This window comes from Eretmochelys imbricata, chromosome 8 (assembly GCF_965152235.1).
Source record: "Eretmochelys imbricata isolate rEreImb1 chromosome 8, rEreImb1.hap1, whole genome shotgun sequence".
NCBI classification, from domain to species: Eukaryota; Metazoa; Chordata; order Testudines; family Cheloniidae; genus Eretmochelys; species Eretmochelys imbricata.
This window is the reverse complement of record NC_135579.1, coordinates 88,241,524-88,264,791: the sequence shown is the minus strand read 5'-3', so window position 1 is coordinate 88,264,791 and position 23,268 is coordinate 88,241,524. Positions and strand designations below refer to the sequence as shown.

Here is a 23,268-nt window from a genome sequence, read left to right as displayed (position 1 = left end):
TTTTAATTACAATCTTAATTAGAAAATGTTTAGACATCTTGCCTGCATAGTTAGAGAATCAAATGATTTAGAAATATCCCTGCTGGTAAAAGTATTTAAAAATGTAGTCTACAGCTTCCAGTCGCATTATTGGCAGCCAGTGTAAAACCCAAATATGAAAGGAACAGTTGGAAACTAAACATTTTGTGGTCCGTTAATTAGTCTCAATCAAACTTAGAATTTTTAAGTAATTAAAACATGAGGCCTACAATCTCAGCAGAATATAACTAGAGGCTCCAGTGCATAGGCTGTAATGTTCCATGTCAGTAAATAACAGTCTACACTTTAAAATCAAGGACATGATTGATAAATAGTAGTGGTTTTCAACCTTTTTTCATTTACAAACCCCAAAAAATGTTGAATGGAGGTGCAAACTCTATGGAAATCTTAGACATAGTCTGTGGACCCCCAGAGGTCCACAGACCACAGGATGAAAACCACTTATATACATCATATGTAATGGCATATATTTTTTGTACCCAATATGGGTACTTTACCTTTTATGTAGTATTTTGTGATGGATATCTGCTTCTTCTCCTTAAGGTAAATCATCAACACTTACCATAACCTTACCCAGTGCTTTCTGAACAACCCCACTAAACCTAAGGAGGCAACATGCCTAAATACAAACATAAAAGGGAAAGAAGAAAATAGAACAGCAAGAGAGTTAATGAAAGGAGAGAGGTCTGAGAGAGAATGAGAATGAAAGCAGGGAATGGAGGAAAGAGAGGCATAGAAGACCAGGAGAGCAGAAAGCAAGAACCTGGGATTCACAGAGTGGGTACTTACCAAACTGTCAAGCTGAGACACTGTGAATAGTGGGGGGTATCACAGAAGCATGGATGAGAGTTCAAGCATGTCACTGAAACACATAGTGAAATCCTTCATGTAAGATTTAACTGCCTTGGACTGAATACAAAACTATGCAAAAAATAAGTGCAATTTGGCTGATCTGTACTTGAATTGGCAAGGGGTGAAATGGAAAAAGCTGACAGGGAAGGGCAGGGAGTAAAAATTAAAGAGGGAAAGGAGGGAAGAGGGAACTGATGGAGATGGCACAGTGAGAAATAATGTGACAAGGATTGGAAGTGGGATAATGGAAGAGAGGACAAAAGAAAATAAACACAGGAAGACAAAAGGAAATGAGAGGAGAACAGATAAAGAGTAAAAGCAGGTGGAGATGGAGGTAGAAACAAGAAAAAAAGAGAACGCATTTTAATAGCCCATGCAGAGACCTCTGCAGATCAGGCCAGGCAATAAGCAAAAGTGAAGGCTGGGTGGTCTCCTCTGTTGCCCGTGCTGAACATTTGGGAGAGACTGTCACACGTCTGCCACCAGCTTTGCTGGGGTGAGGGGTCGGTTTGTGGCCCAGCGGGGGGAGATCAGAGGTAAAGGTTTGGGGGAGGGGGTTTCGCTCTCTGGGACTCTATGGATAGCATCGTGCTGCCTCTCCCAGCTGCGCTATCAGAGTGAGGCAGAGCTCAGATCCTGCTGCTCGCGGCACAGGCCCCTGCAGGAGAATCTCCTCAGCTGGGAGGAGTACAGGGCCTACGCCCCACAGCTGACCAGATATGGCCCCACCCTCGGAGGACCCCGCGGGCAGACACGGGGGCGGGATCCTGGCAGTGACTGGCGTGGGCAGGCCCCGGAGCGGTGCTCAGCGGGCTGCTCGCCCAGCAGCTCTCCCCTGGCGCTGGCGGGGCGGGCAGCGCGGGCGAAGTCGCTCTCTGGGGCAGCAGTTTGGGGCTGCTGAGGTAGGAGGCCCAGGCGCGAGCCCCCGAAGGCGGCGGGGGGAGGGGCCGCGCCCCAGGCCGGTGGGGGCCTCACTCCAGGAGTTCTGAGCGGGGGCGGGGCCTGGCGGGGGCGGGGCGGTAGGGCCCGCCCGGACCGGACTCTGACTTTCGCTCGGAGCGAAGCTTTGCTGGGGGCGGGGTGAAGCGGCGCATGGTCGGGTCCTGCTGCCTCTCAGAGCCTGGCTCCGAGCTCGCTGCGCCGCTGGACCCAGGGTCCCGCGAGAGGGTCTGCAGGCTCCCCTCCCCCCCGCCCGGTGCGTTCTCCGGCCGCCCCCTCACGGCGGCCCGCCCCGCCTCCCTTCCCCGGCGCGAAGGCTCTGCGCTGTTGGGGGAGAGCGGAGCAGGTGCCGGGGAGACGTGCCTGCTCCCGCGCCCTGAATTCAGGCCCGGCTTCTCCTGCGGCCGATGCCCGGCGGCGCTGGGCCCCCGGCAGAGCCGCTGTGGGTGCGGGCGGGAGAAGGGGGCGGGGTGGTTGGTCCAGGCTGGTTCAATTCCCTGCATTGCTCAGATTTCCTGTGTGGTGGGGCAGCTCCCAGCTGTGCAGTGGGCTAGGCCAGTGCCCTGGCAGGGTTGTGAAGGCCTCAGCTCTGTGGGGTGGGAGCCACCTAGGAGCGGCCGTAGGGGGTCAGACCAATGGTCCATCTAGCCCCCTGTCCTGTCTCTGGTAGGGGCTAGTGTCAGGTGCTCCACAGGGAAGGATCAGAACAGGCAATAAAGTATGTAGAAGACATCCAGAAAAGCAGGCCCCTAGTGCGGAGCAGGACTAGCTAGCACCCTGTGGTTACTGGTGTGTAAACAATGTAGCTTTCACACCTACCCACTTCTGAATAACTGAAGGCTGCTTCACACCTGGGGGTGAACGTTTGCAGTCGCTTGGGGGGTCTCTGCTCTGCCACAGATCATTCATGCAGTTCTTGGAGCCTGATTTTCAGAGGTGCCCCACACCTGCAGTTTCAACTGTAGTTTTTAGGAGCTAGGGATGCTCTGTAATTCTAAAAATAGTCTACTATTCAGTGAGCATTTAGTTCACTGGTAAATGTTAAATAGATCAAAAATAACTTGAATTTAGACTTTCAAGACTCAGCATTTGACAATTGTGTCATGTAATGTGGTCTGCCTGTTAGTTTTTACCCTTTCAATCGAGAGATCTGTGAATTTGGATTCTGGAAATAAAAAGCTATTTCTCCTTCTTTAATTCTTAGGGCCATGTGGAACAATATCACTGCATGCTCACTCTGGAGACCCTCTCCTAGCTTCATGTCTTCAAGAATCCAAACCTTAACTCCTTTATTCATAAGAAATTATAAGGACTTCTGCAAAGACAGACAAACAATATGGACGCTACAAAATAGTCTCTGCCAGGTTATGAAAAAGACTGTCCCCACATTGAAATGTAATATGTTTCCCCATTGTTTTGTAAGTAACAAAGCAAGATACGGACAGTATACAAAAACCTTCCCTGTTTTAGATGGACGTATCCCTTCTGTATGTGAACATGTGTTTGAAGAAAACTTAAGGAATAGTGAGGCTTGTATTCAAAGGTAATTGGCCATTTTTGTAATCGTTTGGCAACATTAGTATGTATAGAAACTTGACTATCTATGTAGTAGCCTATAGATAGCTAATTAAAAAAAAAAATCTAGACATTAAGATTTGTAGCAGGTTTTTTACTACCTGAAAATTGTAAATGGTTCTTTTGCTGGGGCTTATGGACACAACCTCTTTGCAAGGTGTTTGCTCAGCGTTTCCAAATGTCAACCCACTTATGTAGTTGCCTAAATATCAATTGAGGTGTCCAGTGTTAGGCACCCAAATTTAAAACATTTAGCCATGCTGTATTATTTTGCATATATTACTAAAAAGTAATTTTGTAGAACTTCATAAAATTTGCCGTGTTTAGTTTTGAATGCAAAGGTGGTGGTGGTGACTCATATGTTTTCAAACCTCCAGTGAAATAGTAGGTTTCAGAGTAACAGCCGTGTTAGTCTGTATTCGCAAAAAGAAAAGGAGTACTTGTGGCACCTTAGAGACTAACCAATTTATTTGAGCATGAGCTTTCGTGAGCTACAGCATCCGATGAAGTGAGCTGTAGCTCACGAAAGCTCATGCTCAAATAAATTGGTTAGTCTCTAAGGTGCCACAGGTACTCCTTTTCTTTTAGTGAAATAGTAGATGACAGTTACCTCAATTAGTCGAGATTTACTCATAAAAGGAGGAAAGTGATTCATTTATTTTATGTGTTTGTCCTTAAGGATCATATGGCAACAATTCAAAGGTCTTTACTCGGAAGTATGCTCCGTAAGCAAAACTATGTAAAAGATATGGTGCCCCCTTGTGGTGGTATTTAAATAGTTACTTACAATTCTTTCGTTTTTCTCATGAGACGTTTTAACATACACAGCGGTACTTACCCTGCAGGAAACCACAGTAGAAATACTGAATGATATACAGAATAATTCGTATATTGTTTGGTTAAACAATGCTTTTGGTTAAAAGTGACACTTGCAGTTGAAAATATATATTTTAAAAAGGTTTTACTTAACTTTTAAACAGATGATTTCAAAAAGCAAATTTACTGTTCACCATTTATTCTGTTTCTTATTTACACTGTTCTTCTCAGACAGAATTAGGCTAGTCAGATTTAGTTTTGTGAAAGTACAATGCTGAAATGTTCACTTGTTGTAAAACGTTCTTTCTGCAATGGAGTTGGACATTAGTTTTTTCCTATCTGTGCCAATGGATAAGCTGTTTTCAGCACTTGTTGAGGGGAGCCAGGGAAGAAGCCAATGAATGGTTCCTTTTTCTAGAGTAGCAGAACTCTATAAGTAAGGCTTGCCAAAAACTGAATTAAGGCTGGTAAACTGTGATAATCAATATTTGCTCTGCAGTGAAAATTCTAATCTGCAAGTGCTCGACATCTCTCAGGATCAGATGCTTCAGCTGTGACAATCAGTAACTGCTCAGTCACTTTTTAATTCTCCATAGATTGAGCTGTCTATACCGCTGATAATTTGATCCCATAAGTAGTTTAAAACATTTAACATTGCATGTATATGGCAATACCAAGGAAAAGACTATAGCTATTTTTCATTAAATTAAGCTTTGTTTTTGAAATCAGATATTCAGAGTTGCTTTGCAAGGTCAGTAAAGGAGGTGGAGAGAATGCAATCTTGCGCCATACTCAAAGGAACAAGAAGCTGCTTGTTCGTGAACGCCTAAGAATGCTCCTCGATGACGAAACTTTTCTTGAGCTGTCCCCTTTTGCAGGCGTTGATTTGCCATACGGTGATGTCCCTGCAGCTGGATGCCTCACTGGTAAGATTTGTGGCCTCTATAGTTGATGTAATGGGCTGCCTAAAACTTAAAATTTATCGTTATTGTATTAATCATATTTCTATAGCCTTTTCCATCTGGAGGGTTTAAAGTACTTTGCAAACAATAATAAGTTAAGAGGTAGTATTATCTCTATTTTATAGATGGGGAAACTGAGGAAAGAGAACTTAAATCTAAAGTGGCAGAGCTAGTCCCTTTGCACCATGGATGGGCAAGAGAGTGAAATGCCCCGAAGTGTAGGGTTTTCATTGGAGTAAGAGGCTCAGATTGGCCATAATCCATCACTGTAGACGATGAAAATTATTTCCCAGTAATAAATCATGATAATGATGCTAACATTCTTGGAGAACAGCTTAGTAAAATCTCACTTTTTTGCTGATTTTAATTTGTTTATCAAGCAAAAAAATTAATCTTAATATTTTAAGAGTTAAATTGAAGAGCATTATTATTTTGTATCACCCGTTAAGTTTTATAACTAATGCCAAATAAAAGTAGCTGACTTTTAACTAGAGGCTGCCCAGTCAAATTAAGGGAGCTTGAGCCACTGAGTGATTAACACAGGAACTGTGGCTTTCATTAGTGAGTTGTTCTCAAACTACCAACTTGATATTTGGGTTCTTTCCAGTAGGTATTCAGAATGCATGACCAATTACGCCTGTGTATCACTATTGAACTCTGGCATCTCTTTGCTGTTGCTGTGACCATCCAAAAAGTGTCAGAACATATTCATGTTCTATAAATAAGTATTCACTTACAGTGAAATTCACCCAATTCAGAGGGCCCTCACAAGCCCTTGTGTACACAGGCCCTTTGTTTAGTGCTGTTACAGGGAAACCTTGTCACAGGCACCCTACTTATAGCCATCTTCATGAGTACAGACACAACCTGCTCAGGTTTCCCTCCATCCACCCATGGATCTCTCAGTGGCAGATTCAAACCCTTTCATTCATGTAAAGTGCCACAGCTCAGAGACCCCTCATAGTGAAAACCCTGAAGTAAAACAAGGTAGCAACTCTTCAGTCCTGTTCAAAAGTCAATATTCCCAGCTCACCCCCTAAGAGTCATTAGGCTCTCTGTCATAGTTCCTTTTGCCCCTGTACCAGGTCTCCACTCTCCAGGTCACGCACTTGTGTGCGCCAAGAATTGCTTCACTCACTTTTCACACCAGCTAAGCTGGTTCTTACCCTTGTTCCTAGGGGCCTGTGCACAAGCTTTCCTATATCTTGGCAGGATTTCCCAGCTCTAGTCAGTTCTCCTCAGTACACATCACAAGCAGAAAAAAGTTACTGCTGTCTTTCAGGTCTTCAGCAGCTTTTCCTCAGGTTGTTCCTGCCATCTGTTCTCAGGCAATTCTTACCTGCCCTTTCTGTCTCTCCCTAGGCTGCAGGTGCCTTCTCTCAAGTCTAGTGGTGTGGCAGCTGACTAGTCACAGGTGCATTGGACCCTGCTCCCCCTTAAAGGATCCAGTCATCGTGTACTTAGGGTATTATGTGGGCCTCTCCACTGGGGAATTTTTTCTGTAAAACTTAAATGACCCACATTTGGAAGGGTGGTGAGCTAGCACATACTCTTTTACATGAAAAGGGAGTGAAATGAGATGAATGCTTGGGGATCATCAGTTCAGGGCTTAGTGAATGCCATCTGATAAAATAATTTGCCTTGTTGCATTTGAAAGTGCAGTTCTGTGGTGAAAAGCAGCTGGAAGAATGGTATAATGAGGTTCCATATTTATTGTCTCACTGATTCTTTATCAGATTTTCTCAGTTTTTACACAGATTTTTTCCCCCTAATTGCCTGTCCTGCAAACTCATCTGGAGAGCTGGGCTCACTCTTCATGTAATGTCAGTAGCAAAGATGTTTCAGGTCACATTGTTTTCATCTGTACAATGCCATTAGCCTTCACATTGTAATGCTACAGAGTAGGAGGTGTATTCTCCATACAATATCTGTGGCTTCACTGGCGTAGGGGTAAATACTATAGAAAGCCTTACTGACATGCTGCTGCTACTGAAAAGAGTAACATGCACGTTGACTTCCTTGTTTAGTGTATGGAACTGTTGCAAAATGTCTACACTTGGGTTATCACAGAGCCCTTGATAAATGTCTGTGGGCTCTGTTTCAGGAATTGGAAAGATCTGTGGAATCTGGTGCGTCTTTATGGCAAATGACGCAACAATTAAAGGTGGGACCATTTATCCCATTTCAGTGAAGAAACAGCTAAGAGCTCAACAAATAGCAATTCAAAACAGACTTTTATCGGTATATCTAGTTGACAGCGGGGGAGCCTTCTTACCACTACAGGTAATAATGGAAATGGCACATTGTATGAAAATAGCCATTTTTTATCTGCATCAGATTACAGGCAGTCCTCAACTTTATGACGTTCGACTTATGACGTTTCTGAATTGACACTCAGATTCAACTTACGACAATTGGTTTTGACTTTATGATGCTCTGTCCCACAATGGAGTGGATTTCGGTTCCAAGTTATGATGTTTCGACTAATGACGCAGTTGTAAATCCGAGGACTTCCTGTAATTTTTAGAAGTGAATCTCATTGTTATGCTTTTTTGGCTGGCTGACTTTAACTTTTGTCCAAATCACACTCCGCTTGAACTCTGCAATCAAATCAGAGTCTAGGAGATGTTTCTAACATCTAGGACAGTGGAAGTCATTCTGACTGATCTTGCATCTAAGCGAAGCCAACATGATCAACATTTAGAAACTCAAGTGTCTACATGGGAACAAATTGTGGACTCAGCAAACACTGGGAGCTCAAGTGAAGATCCGCTGGGTCTTCAGTGTGTTTGAGCTTGTATTTTCAGTATGAAAAAGTTTTGCAAAAACAAAGTATTTTTAATATAAAGTTTGTATTAATAATGCAGAGAAAATTGATGATAAATAGGCCCCTTAGTCTCCATTTTATTTTTTTCTCCTTGCCGTAATATGAGGAAGAAGGTTTGCAGAGGTCATTTTCACTGCATAGAATTCAGGTTTCTGCAAAGAATATGAGTACTCTTAGTACACATGACTTCTGCTGAAAAGCTAAAGCTGCGCCACCTGAAACATAAAGCAAAGCTTTGTAGATGGTAACCATCACTGAGCCAATTACTGAGTTAGCAGGAGCCCCTGTATGATTAAAGCCGCATCTAGTTTAATTCTGAATCCAGAAATTGCATTGAAAACAAAGGACAAAAAAGAAACTCTGTTGAATTCATTTCAGAAATATACAATGAACATGAAATCTCCTATTCCCTGGTTTTAAGTCTGTGCCCATGTATCTAATGAGAAATGGCTTCTGTGCCCCAGATGTCCTTGAATTTGAATAGATTGCCCTTTCACAGAACCAAGATCTGTGACTTCTCTCTGCCTTGTGCAGCACAGAAGGCCTAGTCATTTTTGTTGAATTAAGTTTCAGGTGGGCAGTACATACAATAGAGAATAAAAAAGTATCTGAAAGTTATACATTATGATTGTAACAGTGGTCCTCTATGAATCAGATATACTGTGCAACTTGTTTGCTTTTATGTTTGTCAAAACTAAAGGCAAAGTGTTGGCATTTTAAAATAATGTTGAAACTCTCTGGTAAAAACGTTGTCTTTTCTCTGCATTGTTAGGCAGAACTCTTTCCTGACCAGTCTCATGGTGGCCGAATATTCTACAATGAGGCAATAATGTCTGCTATGAAAATCCCTCAGGTACAATGTCATATTGGATCTGTATAAAGATGTTTCAAAGCTGAGAGTTAAACTATGAAGTTCTTGAGGGAAGTGGCGGTGATTAAGTATGGATTAGTGGGGATGATCTAAGGCTAAAGGGGACCTAGGTCAACCAAAATATGGGGTCCCAAATCTGGGTGTTGACAGCAGATTGAGGCTTGGGATTCTAATCACTGGGAGTATGTAAGTGAGTTGGAAGCTCTTGTGGGGTATGTGAATAGTATGGCAGGTGAAGGACAGGGAGTGCTGAGAGGATTTGGCAGCTAGTAGGAGGTAGTAAGGGCTTTTCTGCACCAAGGAAACAGCTGGTGCCCTATTCTTAAAGATGGGGTTCTGGAACTTCTTCCTAGTTAGCTAGATGATGGGGAAACATCTGACTCGCAATTCATTTTTAGGTGCCAAGAGACTTTCAAGGATGGCTGCCTAAAACTTAAAATTTATCGTTATTGTATTAATCATATTTCTATAGCCTTTTCCATCTGGAGGGTTTAAAGTACTTTGCAAACAATAATAAGTTAAGAGGTGGTATTATCTCTATTTTATAGACGGGGAAACTGAGGAAAGAGAACTTAAATCTAAAGTGGCAGAGCTAGTCCCTTTGCACCATGGATGGGCAAGAGAGTGAAATGCCCCGAAGTGTAGGGTTTTCATTGGAGTAAGAGACTCAGATTGGCCATAATCCATCACTGTAGACGATGAAAATTATTTCCCAGTAATAAATCATGATAATGATGCTAACATTCTTGGAGAACAGCTTAGTAAAATCTCACTTTTTTGCTGATTTTAATTTGTTTATCAAGCAAAAAAATTAATCTTAATATTTTAAGAGTTAAATTGAAGAGCATTATTATTTTGTATCACCCGTTAACTTTTATAACTAATGCCAAATAAAAGTTGCCGACCCCAAACACTCTGCAGCCCCGCTGTGACAGCAGAGCTGCAGAATGCTTCCTGCGCAGCCTCAGGCTGGTGACACCTGATCCCTGCAGGCACGAGGGCGGGGGGTGAGTGGGAGGAGGCTGTGCTTGTTGTTGAAGATGAGCATTTTTTTCCCCTTGATTTCATCGTAAGCTGAAATTGACATTTATTGACGTGTCAGTTTAATCAAATCCTGCCAAACCTACACATAATCTGTAAGATTCAGCAACAATACTATTGCAGAGAGAGCCAGTGTTACACTCATTAGAACCTCCTGTTCATGTACATTCTTTGTGTATTTCCCGGTGCACACACCTAACCTTCTACAGTTAAAAACAAATCTACCACTGGGGAATAATGAATGAACATGTTTAAAATAAAATATATAAAAAATATTGGTAATACAAGGTTTTGGGCCAGGATACAGTCATATATTCATAGATATTAAGGTCAGAAGGAACCATTATGATCATCTGGTTTGACCTCCTGCACAATGCAGGCCACAGAATCTCACCCACCTACTCTTGCAATAAACTTCTCACCTATGTCTGAGCTATTGGAGTCCTCAAATCATGGTTTAAAGACTTCAAGCTGCAGAGAATCCTCCAGCAAGTGACCTATGCCCCATGCTGCAGAGGAAGGCGAAAAACCCCCAGGGCATCTTCCAATCTGCCCTGGAGGAAAATTCCTTCCTGACCGCAAATATGGCCATCAGCTGAACCCTGAGCATGTGGGCAAGATTCACCTGCCAGATACACAGGAAAGAATTCTCTGTAACTCAGATCCCACCCCATCTACCATCCCATCACAGGCCACTGGGCCTATTTACCATAAATAGTTAAAGATCGATTAATGCCAAAATCATGTTATCCCATCATACCATCTCCTCCATAAATTTATAGAGTTTAATGTTGAAACCAGATAGGTTTTTTGCCCCCACTGCTTTCCTTGGAAGGCTGTTCCAGAACTTCACTCCTCTGATGGTTAGAAACCTTCGTCTAATTTCAAGTCTAAACTTCCTGATGGCCAGTTTATATCCATTTGTTCTTGTGTCGACATTGGTACTGCGCTTCAATAATTCTTCTCCCTCTCTGATTGATTATTTATAGAGAGCAATCATATCTCCCCTCAACCTTCTTTTGGTTAGGCTAAACAAGCCAAGCTCCTTGAGTCTCCTTTCATAAGACAGGTTTTCCATTCCTTGGATCATCCTAGTAGCCCTTCTCTGTACCTGTTCCAGTTTGAATTCATCCTTCTTAAATGTGGGAGACCAGAACTGCACACAGTATTCCAGGTGAGGTCTCACCAGTGCTCTTGTATAACGGTACTAAAACCTCCTTATCTCTACTGGAAATACCTCGCCTGATGCATCCCAAGATCGCATTAGCTTTTTTCACGGCCATATCACATCCTGTGGGCAACCAATACTCCGAGGTCCTCTCCTCCTCCGTTACTTCTAATTGATGCGTCCCCAGTTTATAACTAAAATTCTTGTTGTTAATCCCTAAATGCATGACCTTACACTTCTCACTATTAAATTTCATCCTATTACTATTACTCCAGTTTACAAGGTCATCCAGATCCTCCTGTATGATATCCCGGTCCTTCTCTAAATTGGCAATATCTCCCAGCTTTGTATCATCTGCAAACTTTATTAGCACATTCCCACATTTTGTGCCGAGGTCAGTAATAAAAAGATTAAATAAGATTGGTCCCAAACGAGTCCCTAAAGTTACTTGAGAAAAAGCTTTTGTTTTGTGATTGCTAATCATCTAACTAATAATGCTCCCTTTTAATGTTCTTTCAAAATACATTAGAATTTAGCAGCCAGCTAATTTAATACAATTTTAAAATAAGACTTGTTTAGAAAGTTTTGGGGGATGTTTAGTTTGGTGCATAAAGATCATAAATCTCAAAAGTGCCTAAAATAGCTTACTACTACATTATTACAATAGTGTCCCTGCCCAAGCATTCTCCTTACTCAAATGTCTTGCTTTGTCCCCCAGGTGGCAGTGGTGTGTGGTTCTTGTACAGCTGGGGGTGCCTATCTTCCTACCATGGCAGAGGAAACTGTGATTGTAGACAAAATTGGTACTATGTTTCTTGCTGGACCCCCTTTGGTTAAAGCTGCCACAGGAGAAGATATCTCTTCTGAGGACCTAGGAGGAGCCAGTATGCACTCTAAGTAGGTACAGTATTTATAAAAAATGGGGCCCAAATAATATGTTTAGTAACAAAAGATATGCCAGATGTCTGCAGTGACAGCACACTGTCTGATCCTAAAGATAGGAAGTATGTCTTGAAAACACATGAGAAATTATACATAAGTGACTTTTTATAGAGCCTTTTTGCGCATACATGGGAGTGCGATAGTGCTAGAGATACATTCATTTAAAAAGAACCCACCAAATGTATAATGTAACGTAAGTGTATAACAGCTAAGTATTGTTATTCTTTTAATTTCGTATTTTACTATTTCTGCTCAAACAATCTCTCCATTTCAGGGCCTACTCCTCAGATCTTACACACTTGACTTCATTAGGAATTCAATAGGAACTCCAGGATCAGGCCCATAATTGCAACTTACCCTCACACAGTATCTGAGGAGGAAGAAAGCTATTGATTTATTTACATTAGCAGAGAGGAAGGATGGTCCAGTGGTTAGGCTGCTAACCTGGGACTAGGGAAACCAGGGTTCACTTCCCTGCTCTGCCACAGATGTCCTGTGTGATCTTGTGCAAATCAGTTAATCTCTGTGCCTCAGTTCTCCATCTTGCAGGGGTGTTGTGAGGATAAATGCATTTAAAATTTGTGAGGCACTGAGATACTAGGGTAATGGGGGCCAGATACATACCTAATTTGGAGGCATTGAAGTATTTCACTGCAAGAAAGAAGCTGGATGCTTGTAAAAACAGCTGGAAACAAGGAGCCAGCTTTTCTGCCTCTACTAGTAATCTTTGCTTCCTGAGAGGAAATGTGAGCTGAACTCAGAAGGGACTAGAGCATCTAGCAGGACAGTTTCAAGTATCTAAACACTTCCTTATTATTTTGCCAAGTAAGAAATTGCTGTTGTTGCCAAAAGAATGTTTTTGCAGCTCCAGATAGGAGGGAAGGTGGGTTCTGTCTTCACTGTGCTCTGCATTGTAGACAACTCCACTGCTCCCTGGGCTTGGCAGACTCAGAAACTCTACCCCAGAGCCTGCTGGGTTGGATGCTGTGAATGAGCAAAGATTAATCTGAAGGTTTTGGGTATCTCCTTGCCATTCAGATAAATGGGACCGTGCAGTATATGAAAAGTTGGTTTCTTTATTTCCAGTCCTGAAATTCTGCTGGTGTAAAGAAGTTGCAAAAATTATTTTTCTCTTTATCATTTCAAATATTGTATCCAAAATATATGGAAGATGAGTACAAAAGCTTTTTCCTTTAATATAGCTAACCATCAAAGTAGTAAAGGGAGAAATTCTCTCCTCCCCTCTCCACTGTGGATCTTTTGTTGTTTAGACTGCAGTTGTTCCAGGCACAGCACTTCCATTCACTTACATGAGAGATCTGCATCTCAAGCAAGAACAAAAATGCACAAAGTCCTCAGTGAGTCTGGAAATCCACAATGCAAATGATAGAAGTGATTTTTTTCCTCTTTAATCTTTAGCATCAGTCCTTAATTTTTCATTAATGTAGTCTGATGTCCTGAACTTTCATTTTTATTATGTATTTCTAAAATGTCATTGTCCTTCAGAGTCAGTGGCTGTGTTGACCATTTTGCATCTTCAGAAAAGGAAGCGTATGAATGTGTTAGAAATATTATCTTGACGCTAAATTATGAACTTCCACCAGAGGAAACTTTGGAGTATGATGATCCTCTGTACAGTGCTGAAGAGCTCCTGGGGCTTGCACCACGAGGTTATAGCTATACTCTACATATAAAACTGGTAAGGAGGACAAATGCTACAGTAGTTCACAATTTTTAGGTGTCTGCTTAATCCAATATCTGCATATTAAAAGAAAGCATGCTACATGAAATACTCAGGTTTCAGAGTGGTAGCCATGTTATTCTGTATCAGTAAAAACAACGAGGAGTTCTTGTGGCATCTTAGAGACTAACAAATTTATTTGGGCATAAGCTTTTGTGGGCTAGAACCCACTTCATCAGATACATGGAGTGGAAAATACAGGAGCAGGTGTATGTCAGATTTGTGTCCATTTATTCTTGTCTCACATATCTGACATCAGGAATCAAAAACCAGTAGGAGAACACTTCAGTCTCCTTGGTCACTCAATAACAGACCTAAAAGTGGCAATCTTCAACAAAATAACTTCAAAAACAGACTCCAGCGTGAAACTATAGAACTGGAATTAATTTGCAAATTGGGAGTGGTTGGGTCATTATAAAAACCTAAACCTAATTTCGCCAATACTAATTTCTCCCTACTGTAACTCACCTTCTTGCCAACTGTCTGAAATGGGCCACTCTCATTACCACTTCAAAAGTTATCTTTCTTCTCTTGGTATCCTACTGTCAATTGAATTATCTTTTTAGACTAACCTTCCACTTGGTAAGGCAGTTTGCATCTTTTCATGTATTTTTACCTGCTCCTGTATTTTCCACTCCACGCATCTGATGAAGTGGGTTCTAGCCCATGAAAGCTTATGCCCAAATAAATTTGTTAGTGTCTAAGGTGCCACAAGGACTCCTCATTGTCTATGAAATACTCAGTGTTGCATATTATTGTTGCCAAGGACCTGACTGCTATGTCAGCTCCTCTTTCTGTCTTGAATATATTTCAGAGTGTAATGGCAAAGGTTCCTCGTGGGTGTGTAACTTTTTTTTTTTTTTTTTTTTTTTTTTTTTACACACTTTGTAGAGAGTAGAGTAACTGCACCAAATGATTCTGGAAGTACTACTCCTCCCACATGCCTGGGCATGTAGAAGCTTGGAGTGCTTCAGAATCTGTGTGCTTTGCATCTTTGTGGCTGATTTAAGGAACTGCAAATCGTTGGAAAATGGTTTTGATGCTTGTTGTCCATTTCCCAGTAGACAAAGCTACACATCACAGAAACCACTCCTACAGTTGGCACTAACTTGTACCCTTGCTGGTAGTCTCAGTTGAGAGGTCAAGGAATGAGTGAATTAAGGAGTCTGACTCCCTCCCATCCTCTGGTGGTCCCTCCAGATCAGACACATTAGTGGGGCAGTGTGGGGAAACTTGGACTGTCACTCTTCATGTTACAGGTGGTCTGTGGATATACAGAGGATTTTGGTCTCCAGGGATATTAGTCCAGCATCTTTTGCCAGCAATAAATTCTAACAATTCAGGGGTCTTGGCTTGATTTCGAAATGGTCCTCTTAGAATACACCTGAAAAATTTATGCGCATGTGTGGTTTAGTGCAGTGTTACTTGTGCACACAAACCAGGTAATTGCACTCAAAAGAGCCTTTTGTTGCTTGTACAAATGTGGGTTTTTGGTCATGTGAATGACTACTCACCTTTTAGAGGCCAAGTTTAAAGTTTGTTTCCAGGTAGCAGGTAATCAAGTACTAACAAAAGTTTGTTTTCATGCTCATTGCATATTTTTAGATTTAATAGATTTTTAAAGCCTGAAGGACTATTATGATCTATTCTGAGCTTCTGAATAGCACTGGCTGTAATTTCTGGTTGGACAGAGCGTAAGTTTAGAAAGACATCCAATCTTGATTTAAGTTTCTGATGAAAACAAGTAATTTCCTTGTAGATTTTGAGCCGTCTGATAGATGGAAGCAGGTTCCAGGAATTCAAAGCTGAATATGGAACAACATTAGTAACGGGATTTGCCCATATGGAAGGGTAAGACTGCAAGAGTATATTATAAAAAATTCAGACTCTGTTGGTAAAGAAGCTTTTGTATCATTATTAGGTCTTTTAGTATGTCCAATTAAAAAACAAACACCTTAAGTTAGAGTTCTGGATGGTTCAAGTGATTGATAATAAGATAGCTCTAGTTAGCCTAACATTTTACCTCTGGATTCTGAATTTAGACTTGGCCAGGTCAGTAGTGGCTGAGAGCTATTACAAGATGATGGCTGGTCTGTGGCCTATATGAAATGAGTTGGTGATTCAGCCCAGTGTCTAGGTGGACAGGTGTCCACATCCCAGTTGGTACTTTGCTGACAGTCTCAGCAGATTCATTAAGCAATGAAAAGGCTTGGACACTGAACCTCTCAAAGTGGCCCCGTAGAGCGGGGCTCAGGTATATAGGTGAGGCAGTGTGAGTGACTTTGCATCGCCAGTTCCTGTACTGTGCCACTTCAGTGGATAAAAAATTACCTCATCCTCTAAGGCTGTTACTCTGGCACATTTTACTAGCACTGAATTCACTCACAATCTTTAAAATATCAAAATAAATATTTTAGGCCCATTTTGTGAGTCAGAGTAACCTGATAGCCCCTTTCTCTTTAATGAATGTTAAGTTTATCACTAAACAGTGCTAGAAGGTAAATCATTTTGCTAAAATTAATATAGCATGCTACTCTGCTTAACAGTCAGGTTAATTGATTTTCCTCTGAGACAAGCTGAATATTTGAGACACACATTCCATTATGCTGAAAAGACAGATTATACAGCTGAGTATATTGGGCAAGTATATTTTGCTTGCTGCCATTAGCAGTTTGAGAGTTTGTCAAGCTGAGACCATTCATAAGCAGCCATCTTTAGAGTTACTAGTATTTACTGGCCTTGTGTGTCCTGTTGAATTTCTTATTCAGACTCCCTGCTCTAAACAAATCACAGCTTTGACAAGCGTAATCTTCATAATAAACTAGAAATCTAGTTTAAGCTTAGACTTACAGCTGTTGAGTGTATAACATAGTACAGAATGTCCATTATCACTGCAGAAGGTACAGAATGCATTGTAAAGCATGTTTGTTTTTGTTTTAGCTGCACAGTTTATCCTTCAGAATCTGAGTAGGATTTGCTCATGAATAAACTAGAAAGAAATAATAATCACAGCCTAATCTTTTTTCTGGCAACAGGAATTGAAGCTTTGCCATTCAAACTGGTCCAGCCTGCCCTTCCTTTTTTTTTTTTTTTAAACCATGTAGAGCCCCAAAGTCCTAACCCCATTAAGCAGCATTTTTGGACTAGCATTTAGGACATTTAATGAAGCAAGTCATTGTTAACTAAACAATATAAGTTGGATGTGGGGAAGGAGAAAGTGGTAGTAAATGAATTTCTAATCTATTTTCAAGCGTTTCCAAAGCGACCAGCGCTGCATGAAAACAGGGCTTTCAGTTAGAGCACCAAGAGTGACCTCTTTTATGTTAGACTCTGTGTGATCTAGTGCTTAAATGCTCAGTATGTGCTAAAACAGACCATGTTAAGTTATCAGATACATTCAGTGCATACTTACCTTGAGATCTTGTTTATTCAGAAGCACAAACATACATGGCAGGCTTCTGTAAAGTTGAACCTTAGAACCAACACAAATGTTGATCCTGATTAAAATGTGTGGTTTTGAATGACATTTTATAGAGGAGGAATATTTGACATGTTTTGTTTGACATAAACATTGTTTTTAAAGAAACTGTTCAGAAATAAAAAAGCTTTTCAAAAACACATTTGGTTTCAAATGTAAATAGGGGATAGTGGATGTTAACTAGACACACGTTGTATGTCACACTAACTGATGAGGAAGAGAGTCAGGACTCCTGGGTTGCATTCATAACTCTGCCCACTATCTCACTGTGACCTTGAGGAAGTCACTTAACATTTCTGTACTTCATCTAAGTTTATTTATCTGTTAAATAAGTATGACACTACCCTGCTCCACAGGCATGTTGCAAACTCAGTGTTAATAAAGCACTTAGAGATCCTTGAATGAAGGCAGCGTGCAAGTGCAATTTGTGTATTATTTTGAGTGTCTCTTGAAGCTGCTCCTATAGAACTGATGCTAGTAAAGCCGAATATTATTTTTGTTTACTACAGGCAACACTCTTACCAATCTCAATCTACAAAAATGAAAGTGTTCCTATGTTTGTTTTGTTAGACACCTAGTTGGGATAGTGGCTAACAACGGTGAGCTGACTCATGATGCTTCTCTAAAGGGCAGCCACTTTGTACAGCTGTGTAGTCAGCGATGCGTTCCTATCCTGTTTCTCCAGAATACTGCTCCACATGCACCAGAGCCAACAAGTCTCTCACAGGTATGGCACCGTAATTCAAGAATGAGAATGTAGTTCCCAGTTCGTCCTGACTCATTTTTCACATTGACAAAGTCTCTATTCATTTTGTTAAGAATCACAATCTTTGTTTCAAACTTACTCATTTTGATGATAAAACCAACTAGGTTCTTAGGCATTTCATTCTTAGACCTAGACTCTAGAGTCACCATTTTCCCCCTAGTATTACACTCATCCACATTCTCTTGCTTTAGCAATGCTATCCATTAATCTGGGGTGGCAGGGTGTCCAGCCTTCACTGCTCGTAGTAAAAGTTAGCACTCAGTGCTTTTCATCTCAAAACGTTAACTAGTCAGTTCTCACAACAGCCTTATCAAGGAGGTAATGAAGTATTATCTCTATTGTACAGATGGAGAAACCAAGGCAGAGAGTTAAAAGTTACTTGTCCAAGGCCACAGAGAGCATCGGGATAGGTTTAGCCCTAGGTTCTATGAGCAGAGAACTCCTCTCTCTATGCACCCATTTCTTTCCTAGCCCTACTCTTCCTGTATGCCCCTAGCATTTGGGATCAAGCCTGGTACAGCCGCAATGCATCTGAGCTTTACTAGCCTAGACAGAGACAAAGTCACTCCAGGATCCAGGGCTTATGTAGCAAAGCAGTGCTCCACTACCAACATAGGTTATAATTATTTCACTGATTTATAGTTTTATGGCCTATGCTATAATACTCACTTTTATGCTGTGCTCTTCCTGATTTATTTGTTCTGAAAACATTGATCACTTAGAATTTTATGCAAAGAAATCTTCAGATGCTTTATAAGTTTGATTAGGATGAGGGGCATCTAGAAAAAATATTTAAGAACTAAACTGTCTTCATCTGTATTTTAATTTCAGGCAGAGGATCACACCAATAAATTAAAGGCACAGGCCTCCATGATGGCTGCAGTTGCTTGTGCTGCTGTGCCCAAGATAACCCTTGTAATTGGTGGCTGTTACGGGAATGAAAGTTATGCCATGGTATGGTTAATATGTTGGGTAATATTTGACTTGTCACAGGTTTCCATCTGTTTCAGTCAGCCATTGGCACACACGTGTAATTCCATTCATTATTGTAATTTTAAAATAGGAGCTGCTTCATAAAGTAACTCTAAGTTTGGTCCCTATCTGTGAAAGCTGGGTGTCCGTTGTGAAAGTTAATTCTCTGAAACTGCTCACACTAAGGATCAAATGCTGCCCTTGTTCCTCAGCTGAAGTTTATTAGTCTCAGTGATCAAGGGTCATATGTTTCTTAGTGAATTGGAAATTAGAAGTATAAGAAAATATCATAGGCAGTGGGGATTACTCAGACACTTAAAGTTAAGCACGTGTATAAACACAGTTACACACTGATCGGTCAACTCACATCCTGTAAGGTGCTGAATGACCAGAACTCTAATTGAACCCAGTGAGAGTTTAAGTTGTTCAACACCACCTTGAGCCAGGTCCTTTAGCATGACTTTAACATTTATAACATGGATACATGCATTTGTTTCAGTTAGGCTCAACAGACTAAGTTAATAGTCACTATTAGTTATTTAGGCCAGAAATTTTATATATATATAAAAACGTAAAAATATTGTTAATGCCTTTTTATATGTAGATATAAACAAAGACATTTTAAAAAATGCAACAGAAAAATTAAGCAAACACAGATCATGCTAAAACTTGTAATTTTGGTTCATACCTTTAAAGTCGCACATTATTGCAGGGAATGTGATTAATTCAGTTTAATATGTTGAAGTGTTTTAATTGATCCCTATAAAGACTTGAAAGAATTGGTTTAAGTCTGATAGGGATCATGTGCCGAAGGAGAATATACACACCTTAAAAACCATTAAATTTTGTTCTTCAGGGACCTGATTGAATCATCCTATGTGAATGGCTCATTTTAAGCTCCTGGAGATTGAATAGTTTGTCTCACTTTCTTTCTTTAAGTGTGGGAGGTCATTTGATCCAAACTTCTTGTTCCTGTGGCCTAATGCAAGAGTTGCCCTTGTGGATTCAAGACATATTTCCACATTCCCACAAGCTAGGGATGATGACTGCATAGGAGATGACTCAGAGTTAAAGCATCTAAAAGAGAAGTAAGTATTGAAAATAACCCCCTTAATTATGGCTATGATTAAATTAATTTCATTTTTTTTTTTTTTTTTTTTAGTTTTATCTTCCAGACCAACACACCTACTAAATATCTCACCAACCAAAGCAGCTCTACCTTGCATATTTCCTTTGCATGTGGAATTACTTAGGGATCAAATTCTGTCTGTAGATATATACTGGACACCCACTGATTTTTATGGTGGCGTCACACATGCATCTCAGAGTAGGATTTGTGCCCTATTCACTTTTGCTTCTGTTTCTCTGCTTTGACTTGTCGAGTGAATTTCCTATTCTGGAGTTTTAAAACTTCTGAAATACTCTCTTATCTAGGCTAGACGAAGAAAGCAGTGCATTTCACTCCTCTGCTCGACTCTGGGATGATGGCATAATACTGCCACACAATTCTAGGAAGGTAGGCTTTTTCCTTACATTAAATGCACATGTCCACATAAATCATTCAGGTTCTTCTCACCTTTTCTCTCCATGCCAATCTATCCAAAATGCTCCTGTTGCAGTCCTCTTCCATTCTGGTTGCTTTGATCATGGAACCGCCTTGAATTCATTAATTGGCTTTAATCTCCTTGACGTTTCCTTTAAGGCCCTATATAATCTAGTCTTCACCTACATCTCCACTTTTTAGGGATTGAGGAATTTAAAAAAAAAAATTCTTCCTAATCCTCTTTCCTTGTGCTGCATTTTTCTTTCTTCTACTCTTGGCTTCTAATTTCCCCTTATTCTTGGAATGGTCTTCCTGTCTTACCTGCTGTGCATCCACTTATTCAGATCTTTCCTTAAAACCCTCTGCTTCCCTTTGTGCCGCCTCATTATCTAGATTTCCTGGATACATGTCCTCTGTCTTGTCGTCTTATTTATTAATAAATATTTAAGAGCCTAGTGTTCTCTATACTTTGACACAGTAAGCTCTTTAGGGCAAGGATCTTGTCCCACTGATGTATATTTATGGTACTATATAAGTGATTTTTAATATTTTCTTTAGCATTTTGTGGAAACTGTTTATGGGAGACTGATGTATCTTTCACATATTTGAGCTCACAGACGCATTTAAATACATCTGTCTAGAAATTAAATTTGGAAAGAAAAATGCACAGTAATTGGGGAGCTATCCATACCTGCCTTCCCAAGCAATTCCATTGGGACACCAAAGTTCATTTTCCTTGCAATTCTGAGCAGTCTTTTTACTATACTATGTTGCCTCTTACCCCAGTTCTCACTCTGAGTTGCAGATATCCACCTAAATGGAGAAATGTGTGCTCACATCTAAGCCTGACTAATAGGCCTTTCTGTGGTAATATGCTCTATTAGTGGTGGGGTGTTTATTGAAATTAAGGGGTTTTTTTGTTCCTGCTTTAATACTAAACAAGAGAAATATATGTAGTGAACTTGGGGAAAAGTGTCTTTCTATATCAAACTGTGCCAAACATGATCTGAGTCTCTTGAAATCAGTATATTTAGAAAAATCAATCACATTCTAATATAGAAATTGTAATTTCCTTACTTTAAAATTGAACAAATGAAAGGATCATATTTTTCAAGACAAAAACTGGACAAGGTATTGATCCATGGGAGACCAAAAAATATTATTTTCTAAAAGATTAAGTCTTGAGAAAAGGAGCAGGATAGTCAGTTCTTCTGTGCAATTGGGAATACCAGTAGTGCAGAGTTGTAATGACATTTGGATTGGATGATCAGTCTATCACTCCAGGGAAATGTGTGTTGGTCAAACAAAAGGGGTAGGGCAAGATAGTTTAATAATCAAAAATGTACACTTTTGTCATTAGTTACTTCAAATTAATAATCTTTCTTCAGTTGCCTAAAGTAGAGTGACATCTGTTTGCTCCACACATTCTGTTGAGCTCCCAAGGACATTTCTCCGTCTTCCTTCCCCCAGCAAAATATTGCTCTATTTTTCTTCTACGTGTGCATATGTTAGTTTTTGACAATTAAGCATCAGTTCTATGAAAGAGATAAAAACAAAAGCATTTCTGAGTTTCTAAATATAATGTAACTTCTAGTATTCACAGTTTCTGGAAGATTAATTGCTTATCCGGTTTTCTCTTTCATCAGGTGATTGCACAGTGCTTAACAATTATGAAACAGCAGAAGTACCAGACTGTATCTCTGCAACGATACCCCGTTATCAGACTGTAATCAAACTGCCATTGGCAAATAATTGGATTTTTAAGAATGCCAAAATACAATTTTTTAAATGGAAGTGATTTTCTAACAGTTTGATACCTTTAGTATAACTTGAATTAGTTCTAGAAACTGTCAGTATACAAAAAGGAAGCTCAGATTTCAGGTTTGTATATTGATCCTTGTTGCGCTAGCAAATTTGAAAATTATACTGTATGAAAAGAACAAGGAAAATGCAATTAATAAACTTTTGGATCTTGACACTTGTTCTGTGTAATGAAACAAACTCCTTTGTGCAAAAACTATTCTTGGGTTATTAACATTCACACTTCGTATATGAAATGTAAGAGCAAGCTGTAGTTTCTCAGTCTACAATAACAAAACAATTAAAAGTAATAAAAATTGAGTGGAAGCTGATACTAAAAATAAAGGCTTTACTCTTCCCTGCATATTTGCTTTAAAGTCACTATACCAAGAGTGGGCAAACTATGGCCCAGGCGCCGCATCCAGCCCTTCATACATTTTAATCTGGCTCTCGAGCTCCTGCTGGGGAGCAGGGTCCAGGGCTTGCCCTGCTCTGGGGTTCCAGCTGAGAGCAGGGTCGAGGGTTCCACGCAACTCCTGGAAGCAGCAGCATGTCCCCCCTCCAGCTTCTAAACATAGGGGCAGCCAGGGGGGCTCCACACGTTGGCCCAGCCCCAAGCACCACCTCCACAGCTCCCATTGGCTGGGAACTGTGGCCGATGGGAGCTGCCTAGCTGCGTCTCCATGTAGGAACCAGAGGGGGTTGAGGTAAGTACCAACCAGAGCCTGACCCCCTCCCATACCCCAACCCCCTGCTCCAGCCCTGATTGCCCTCCAAACCCCTCAGTCTCAGCCCAGAGCGCTCTCCTGCACCCCCAACCCCTCATCCCCAGCCACACACTCCTCTGTATCCCAGCCCGGAGCCCCCTCCTGCACCCTGAACTCCTCATTTCTAGCCCTGCCCCAGAACCTGCATGCCCAGCTGGAGCCCTCACCC

The 23,268-nt window shown here is 40.8% G+C and overlaps 1 protein-coding gene across 2 annotated transcripts; it reads left to right on the top strand.

The window, feature by feature from the left end:
• Positions 1-1,650: 1,650 nt before the first annotated feature.
• LOC144268772 (methylcrotonoyl-CoA carboxylase beta chain, mitochondrial-like) lies at positions 1,651-22,508 on the top strand. 2 transcript variants are annotated; one of them, XM_077823983.1, is made up of 13 exons: positions 1,651-1,793; positions 3,035-3,373; positions 4,951-5,147; positions 7,372-7,466; positions 8,783-8,863; positions 11,809-11,987; positions 13,539-13,731; positions 15,533-15,624; positions 17,822-17,978; positions 18,849-18,971; positions 19,929-20,077; positions 20,424-20,505; positions 22,179-22,508. In XM_077823983.1, the coding sequence occupies exons 2-13, from the start codon at positions 3,039-3,041 to the stop codon at positions 22,260-22,262; spliced, it is 1,767 nt and encodes a 588-aa protein (XP_077680109.1). In that variant the 5' UTR covers positions 1,651-1,793; positions 3,035-3,038; the 3' UTR covers positions 22,263-22,508. The 2 variants fall into 2 exon arrangements, with proteins under 2 accessions (XP_077680109.1, XP_077680108.1); XM_077823982.1 differs by having other exon boundaries at positions 7,288-7,466.
• The last annotated feature ends 760 nt before the right edge of the window (positions 22,509-23,268 follow it).

Bases quoted from the DNA above. Each gene is read 5' to 3' on its own strand.
- LOC144268772 (XM_077823982.1), top strand. From the start codon at position 3,039: ATGTGGAACAATATCACTGCATGCTCACTCTGGAGACCCTCTCCTAGC. The intron at 3,374-4,950 runs GTAATTGGCCAT...TTTTGAAATCAG, and splicing joins AGTGAGGCTTGTATTCAAAG to ATATTCAGAGTTGCTTTGCA. The intron at 5,148-7,287 runs GTAAGATTTGTG...GCTCTGTTTCAG, and splicing joins TGCAGCTGGATGCCTCACTG to GAATTGGAAAGATCTGTGGA.